Source organism: Neodiprion lecontei, chromosome 2 (genome assembly GCF_021901455.1).
Source record: "Neodiprion lecontei isolate iyNeoLeco1 chromosome 2, iyNeoLeco1.1, whole genome shotgun sequence".
Lineage (NCBI taxonomy): Eukaryota > Metazoa > Arthropoda > Insecta > Hymenoptera > Diprionidae > Neodiprion > Neodiprion lecontei.
Window position 1 is genome coordinate 2,586,665 of NC_060261.1, and position 7,735 is coordinate 2,594,399.

Here is a 7,735-nt window from a genome sequence, read left to right on the forward strand (position 1 = left end):
AATATTTTTCTTACGTCGCCAAAGATGATAAAAAGTAAAAACATAAGAAAAGAAGCAAAAATTGAATTTTTGTTTGAAAAACATTATATTCAAACGTACTGCGCAAAGGAATGCCTTGTTAATGATATAAGATTAAAGAAACTTATTCAGTCAAAATCGACATGGATAATTTCTTATAAAAAGACGCCTTTCAGCGCGGCGTCTCTCACCTATAATCAAATTTCCAAAATAGTGGCCATTCATTCTTTCACAAAGTTCCACATAAATTTAACTGACATTATATCGAACTTTCCGGAAGAACGGGACGACAAGGAAATTTTGATCCTAGTACGCTGATTCTGATCCCAGTGCAATTCTACGCCTCTCATAATTTTCACAAGGCCACATTCGCGAATGAGATCAAACACAGCTGATAATTACTATTTTTCGTTATCTGTTATATGTTCGTCATTCTTGGGTTTTTCCAACAATATTCCAACTTATATCTTCTTCTGTTTTGTAATTTCTTTCAAGTCACAACATATACGATTACAACTGTGAGCATTTAATTATGCTTACACTATTCGCCGTCCAATCATATTACCGTCACTTGCGTCTCGCTGTAACGAGTCTCGCACTGATAACTTTCTGGGAAATTTTATTGCGATAAAGCGACACCCGTTCCTCTTTCGTAATTTAGTATACAAACGTATGCATATCAACGGACGTTCACTCCAGCCGCGTATACAGAAAAAAGTAAACCGAGAAACATGTTAAAATTTCCGAGATCAATGTAAAAATATTTATATGTATACATGAAGATAGATTGATTATTGTCAAATTTGACACTGAACATGGATTACAATAACTCACAGCCGACTAAAACGTAACAAATTTATTAAAAGTATTATTTACGCGAATGAAAAATACCTATAACGTATTTTCTTTATTCTTCATACCTACAATCATAAAAACGTCTATAAACGTGGCTCCTCCTTTCCGCCCAATATAATCTCACAACATTTTCATAATTTCGTAAAGTATTCCAATTTGACATAAAGATTGTATAAAATATACGTTTTATTTATTTTTTCTAAAAACAGAGGTACGCTATCTTACTTCATTCACCTTTGTCCTACGTAAGTAATGACAATTCTATATGTATAATGTCATTTAAACATAACTTTATACTTATCACCGTTTGTACGCAGGTGTATCACAAACTGTAACTTATCTATTGTCTGCAAGATGAAAATAACACTGAAAGTGAAAAGTTGATAAATTATCACTATTTCTCACGTGGTGAAAACAAAAGACTAGAAATGTAACGATCAAATAGTCATAATTTAAAAGCATTTGATCCAGTGCAGAAACTGTGTAAAGATTTTATCGTTACTCATTTTTTTATTTGAATACGTATCATGTTTGAGCAAATATTCGACTGATTATGCTTATAATTGATTTACATGTAAACATTTATGTTTTGAGTATTCTAAAACTATGATTACACAGATCGATAGAAAAGTTTTTTTTTTTTTATTGATTTTATATTTAAATAAATAAATTTTGATTTTGTGAATCTAATAATAACCTAAATATTCATTTATTACTTATAAGGTTTGCATTTGTTGTTTTTTACGTTGATTCTTAAAATCCAAACATGTCGTTTTGGTTTCTACAAAAGCAAACTTTATATAATAAATCTATTTTTTCTTTCATTATTTACATGGAAAAAAATCAAAATTTGACATCTAGAACCCAGACTTAAAATTCGTGTTCACCGGTGTTATCAATTATCGACAGCTATATGTTATGGACTAGTCAGCACATATAAATCATCAAAAATACTCTGGCATTGTCATTTTCGTTCATTACATTTATATCTCTATTGCGTCTCTACTTAATTCTTTGGCACTTACATTAAATTATACCGTTTACTATTGACTGTTAAATATATAATTGAAATAACACTTGGTTCTGCTACACTGCAACCTGAATTTCATCATTTCTTTTTGTTCCCATAAGTAGCTCCTATTGAATTTGGGCCGGAGTTAATAAAACTGAGATACAAAACAATGGGTTGAAAAACCGCGATATCAAAGTCTGAGGATGTTTTTAAACTATTCTACTTCGCATACTTAGCCTTACTTGCGCTATGGTTTTTCATAGAAAACCATGACACTAGTATAGGTTATGTAATTAGACCAGCATAATAGTGAGGCCATTGCTTCAGATCTGCTAACAAATATTGCCCAGGACTGAGTGTATTAGCAACCTGAGAGTGAGCAACCAGTTTATAATTTGAAGCAAGCTTTCCTAGTTCTACTCCCTGTTCCAGTAAAAGTTGCACTGCCTTTCGTTGCTTGTCTTTTACCTCATTAATTACATAATTACCAATGAAGGATATCATGATGGAATTATCTCGAGTGTAGTTTGTGATATCCCAGCCCAAAGCTTGGTAGACATTGCCGTCCCCCCCGATCACGAAATTATAACCGATACTAACCCAGCCACGAGTTTGAACATGCAGATTTTGAAATGTTTGCATTTTTGATGCGCACTCTCCGAATGTGGAGCACGGACTTGACGCTGTATGTCCAATGATAACTAATTCTACAGGATGTGAAAGACTTCTGTTTTGCCACCCGTCCCGCATTTCATATCCTCCCCATCGTTCCTTGGTCAATATAGCCACATCCTCATCCAAAGCTACGGAGTTCCCTTCTAAAACAACTAAAATTAAATCAGGCAGTTGTTATGATTGAAAAGACAAATTAAAACAAGAGATGTAGACTTTGTGATAATAGACGTACCAGTTACAGGCAAGTCAACGTACCTGGTAGACGCGGACGCAGTGCATTTTTCCCATCATTTCTCGAGGGCGTGATGAAATATATCATAATCACAATAAGAGTAACGGCAATAATTAAACTAAACACAATTCCCAATATGCATACCAGATTCGTTGAAATAGCTGAAGTACGACTCAACATAAACTGGGAATTTGATTGCTTCTCGAGTTTATCTGAATTTACATGAATCAAGTATAACTAATTCATTCATGATAAATGAAGTAACATATTTTTAGTATATCATAATCACTTGTCACCTTTGTTGTTCACTAATTTAGTAAAATGTTGATGTATCGTTACTGGAGCATAGAATTGCGTTACTGGTCTGATCTTTACATCGGTGCTTTTCGTTACATTAACTGCAATTGATCTATGACTATAACCATCAAAAACCGGCAGATCGATTGCCTGCGCTCCGTTATCCTCTTCAAAATTACAAACTGTCGCGAGCTCATCTTCGTCGGTGTGATCTGTACTGGAATGCAAATCACTTTGAGAAACACTGACACTTGCAACGTCTTCTTTACTGGTTGTCCTCATTCCGTGTTTCATAAGTAACAACATGCCATTGTCAAGCCAAAATGGTCACTGATCACTGGCGGCTTTCAATCGCTACAACTACGTATACCCGTTTGAAAGCGATAAGGGCAAAGGCTGGTATAAATACGCTGATTGTTACGCGTGAATTGCAACAGCCTCCACTGTAAAAACTGCGGACCACAAGTGATGCGTAATCTTGACGCATTGCGCTTCAAAACCACGAGGAAGGGCAAATAGATTTTATAAAAAAGCGGTCTTTTGCGATAAATGCGTCAAAGGTACAATACATTGAGCATCTGTCAAAAAACAGTGAAAAATACTACGCAAGGGCGAATTCGTTCACGAATCTGCGGTAGCGATCGGTGGAAATGACCAAATGAAGATCGCCAAATGAAAATCTCGGTTCTGTACTCTCTGCATATTAATATGCTCGAAACTGTTGTTGAGAAGGCTTTTCATGTGCTTAATTCTGGAGAAATGTTCAAAATGATCTAGAAAATGTCCATACGATATTTTCTTCAAATATTCCCGCTACGGATTGCCAGGTCATGAAAACTCCTAAGATCCAATTACCATTGGTGCGTTCCGAAATTAGATGGCAGCGCCAAAGACTCCTTAAGACAGAGGCAGAACAACCCACGAACTTGGCAGCGTAAAAGAGATAAAAAATTATTAACAACATTGGGAGCTAATATCGGAACTATCGGAACGCACAAATTATAATTCGGTCTTAGGAGTTTTAAAAATGACCGCGACGATCTGACAATTCGTGGCGGGAATATCTGAAAAAAAATATCGTATAGACATTTTCTAGATCATTTTGAACATTTCTCTAGAATTGTGAACAGAGAAAGGCTTCTCAACAATGCAGAGGCCCACGCAGAACCGAGATTTTCATTCGGCGACAGAGCATTAATCGGTTACTGACCTGCGTTCACTGAACATACACCTCGAAAATTAGTTATAAAATCCTATCTCGCATGAGAGGGCGCTACAAAACGGGGGACACGAAAAACGCGAGAGTCGGCTCTCTCAGACTTCTCTTTTCTTTGCTAGATTGAATGTCAGTTGTGGCGGGAAAATAACTCTGCTGAGATTGACGTCGAGACGCGATATCTGAAGCGTTTAAATCCCTGGACATCGAAATACAACAAACGTCATTGTCGGTGCAACAAATATCGTAAAAATGCTCACGTTGCAGTTCGGACAGTGCGGAAATCAAGTCGGTCACACGTTGTTCTCAACCGTAGCGCAAGACTTGTACTCTGCGAATACCGGAGTACCGAGTAAACGTAATTCAGATTACGTTCAGGCGGGCTTCGACACGTGGTTTAAAGAGCTGTCGAAAAATGGTAAACACTTGGCTAGAGCGATCCTTGTAGATACGGAGCAAAAAGTAGTGAACACGGTATGCAGCAGCAATGAATCAAACTCGATGTGGAATTATAGCCCAGCAAACATAGTATGCTGTGCAGGAGGAGGTTCTGCTAACAATTGGGGATATGGACATTACATAAAGGGTCCTCAGCTGAGTTTAGCAGCGCTGGAGGCAGTGAGACATGAGGTAGAGAGGGCCGATACGTTTCAAGGGTTTTTAGCAATTCTCAGCTCAGCGGGAGGCACCGGATCTGGAGTTGGTAGCTACTTGATGGAAAAAATTCGTGATGAATATCCGACCAAAACGATGGCCAGTAGCATTGTATTTCCGTATGGGTCAGGAGAAGTCTGCACCCAGAATTACAACACATTGTTGACCTTGGCCAAATTCATCGACATAACTGACGTCGCTATACTTTTTGAAAATGATCAAATACATGGGATTTGTGAAAACTTAACTAAAGTCCCGAACACTAATTTCAACGATTTAAATCATGTCATCGGGCAGAAACTTGCTGCCGTATTACAGCCTGTCTTAGGCACGACAAATATTCTCTCAACGCTAGTTCATCAGTTAACTCCCCACCCGCAATACAAAATTGCAACGATAAAAACGTCACTTCTTGCTCTGCCATCTTGTCAGCTTTACGACGGCAACTACAAATGGAATTCTATTGTTTGGCATCTGAAACAGATGTTAAGAGCTCCTGCTCTTAATCTAAACCTCACCGACATGGAGACAAAAATGCCGTCGAACTCGATACCCTCAAGGACAGATTTTGCCTACTCCAAGTCTGTGTCAAACATATTGATTACACGTGGCTCTTCGATTGGTAATGACACCATAGTTCCAGTGGAGTTGAACGATGAAAAATTGTACGCTGACTGGGTACCGCATGTAGAGAAAATTGCCCACTTGCATCAGCCAAGAAAGCTTCTTGGTAAAGATAAGACTGCAGCTCTTGTTGCCAACAATTCTCAATTGCATCGACCGATTGACGCTATTGTTGACAAAGCCTGGAACACTTACATACATTCAGCTTTTTTGCATCAGTATAAGCAACATGGAGTTGAAGAGGACGATTTTTTGCAAGCTTTTGCAAAAATTGAAAACATAGTCAAAGTTTACAGAGAATTATGTAGCGAGGAAATTATTTCTTGATTAACAAACACCTGCCATTACTCAACAGACATAGTAACACTATTTATTCTGCACTTAAAACGTCAAGAATTCAGTAAAATGCCACGAGTTCCTAGTTTTACCGATTTTGTCATTTTTTCTTTGATTCTTAATCTCGCGAGCGCATTTTTTCTCAAAAGTTTTGTTGATTCAAGTAATCAAGGGTGTATAATCGTGACTCCAAGCTCATTGACCAACCGCGGGCCAGTGCTTATCTTTGCCTCAAATGAAGCTAGGCGGAAAATTTCACATTTCCTATCTTCAATTGTAATTACATGTTATCAAGAGTTATGTCCCGTCTGTTAGTGGTACGGAAATAATATTCGGTAGTGATAGAAATATTTTTAAACACGTGATTTGTGCAGTATACCGATACCACGAATTTATTCCACATTTCGATTCAGCCAAATCGCCACTTAACAATGCATGGAAAATATGCTAGTGAAATGTTGAAGCGTAGTATGGAAAGCAATAGAAAAAAAAGAATAAGAAATCCCCCATCCCGTACCATGATTACGATAGATTTTCATGGTCACGGTGCTTCAAGCTACTCACAATCACTCGTCCCCATATTTGAATTCGTTTTACTAAGAATGCAATGATTCCGGCCTTGAACTCGAACATTCATACGCATCTATATAAGAACATTTTCGAGATCAAAGGCACGCGATATAATGCGTTTATCATATTCAGCGGACACTTCGTTGCCGTCTGGACTCAAAGTGAAAACAAGATAGCTAAACGCGTCTGTGATGTACGAAGATAAAACTGTGAATGAAATATAATGGATGTGGACAGACGATTGTGCAAAGAATTAATTTTGCAGTGGTACAATAAACGAAAAGGGTATAAGTTATCCTATGAAGTTTAAACGTGGGTTGGAGATGAGCTTCTCGAAAACGTCGAAATGATAAATTATAACGCAGGGACAATTAAAATTAATTTATTCGGTAGCTCGCGGATATTGCGAAGAGGCTGCGCATCGTTTACTCTCTATTTATGCGCAAGGAAACTGCAGACAATTTTCCGAGAATGACGACAGCTATTCCAAGTTACTCCCACGCGCACATCTCTCCCCAATGCCAGAGTCGGAGTTTCTATTTCACCGCTCTCGGCTTGCGATGTTCGATCCACTTCTTTGCTATCCCTGCAGGATTCCTGGAAGTAGTTTACTCAGCGGCCAAAGCCCGGGAGTTTACAAAACACATTATCTAACGAACGAACGCATACAGGGTGAGCCGATAAATGTTATAGAAAATTAATGACGGAAAGAAAGCAATGATTGAACTGGAGAGAGGAATCTCTTCGATGTCACGAGATGCACAATCATAGTCAATGTGCAAATGGTTATACAAACCTACGATAGCAGACTGAAATGATTCCGCAAGTCTGAGAAGAAAAGATTTTGAAATCTAAAAATAATCAAAAATTCAGACAGTCCTGGGGTCAGAGGCAAAGTTTGACACGAGTTGAAGCTGTTACGCGTGTCTACTTTCCATGACAATGGAATCGTTTAAAGCTTATAACGATATAGTATAATTATATGTACAAACGCACAACGGAAACCAAACGAACACTGATTTTCTGTGCAATGTCAGGCCACTACCTTTCGCTAGGTCAAGATATCGGTGACCGGAAGTTCAAGGTGATCCTTTCGCCTCTGCCTTGAAAACGTGCGACACATGTATCACGAACACAAGTAGAAACGTATGTAACGTGCCGGTTTCATAAGAATTGCACTCAACACGTTTGTCTACGTATACATCCGTCGTTACGGTGTGTGTCAAAAACGAACCCTGGGTGGACT

General features: G+C 38.0%; 2 protein-coding genes across 4 annotated transcripts; one reads left to right on the forward strand and one right to left on the reverse strand.

Annotated features, from left to right (window-relative positions):
- Nucleotides 1-80: 80 nt before the first annotated feature.
- LOC107216695 (peptidoglycan-recognition protein SC2) lies at nucleotides 81-3,728 on the reverse strand. Of its 3 annotated transcripts, none has more exons than XM_015653952.2 (3): nucleotides 3,089-3,728; nucleotides 2,816-3,004; nucleotides 81-2,703 (listed from the first exon to the last, which is right to left on the reverse strand). In XM_015653952.2, the coding sequence occupies exons 1-3, from the start codon at nucleotides 3,393-3,395 to the stop codon at nucleotides 2,171-2,173; spliced, it is 1,029 nt and encodes a 342-aa protein (XP_015509438.2). In that variant the 5' UTR covers nucleotides 3,396-3,728; the 3' UTR covers nucleotides 81-2,170. The 3 variants fall into 3 exon arrangements, with proteins under 3 accessions (XP_015509438.2, XP_015509437.2, XP_015509440.2); XM_015653951.2 differs by having other exon boundaries at nucleotides 81-2,712; XM_015653954.2 differs by lacking the exon at nucleotides 2,816-3,004 and having other exon boundaries at nucleotides 81-2,712.
- A 712-nt stretch (nucleotides 3,729-4,440) lies between these two features.
- On the forward strand, nucleotides 4,441-6,197 carry LOC107216687 (tubulin delta chain-like). The gene has a single exon (XM_015653945.2). The coding sequence runs from the start codon at nucleotides 4,558-4,560 to the stop codon at nucleotides 5,908-5,910; it is 1,353 nt and encodes a 450-aa protein (XP_015509431.1). The 5' UTR covers nucleotides 4,441-4,557; the 3' UTR covers nucleotides 5,911-6,197.
- The last annotated feature ends 1,538 nt before the right edge of the window (nucleotides 6,198-7,735 follow it).

What these genes read in the sequence shown, in the direction of transcription:
- LOC107216695 (XM_015653951.2), bottom strand. Translation starts at nt 3,395, where the DNA reads ATGTTGTTACTTATGAAACACGGAATGAGGACAACCAGTAAAGAAGAC. An exon ending in TAAATTAGTGAACAACAAAG is followed by an intron (nt 3,005 to 3,088) that starts GTGACAAGTGAT and finishes ATGTAAATTCAG; the next exon opens with ATAAACTCGAGAAGCAATCA. An exon ending in ACTGCGTCCGCGTCTACCAG is followed by an intron (nt 2,713 to 2,815) that starts GTACGTTGACTT and finishes ATTTAATTTTAG; the next exon opens with TTGTTTTAGAAGGGAACTCC.
- LOC107216687 (XM_015653945.2), top strand. Translation starts at nt 4,558, where the DNA reads ATGCTCACGTTGCAGTTCGGACAGTGCGGAAATCAAGTCGGTCACACG.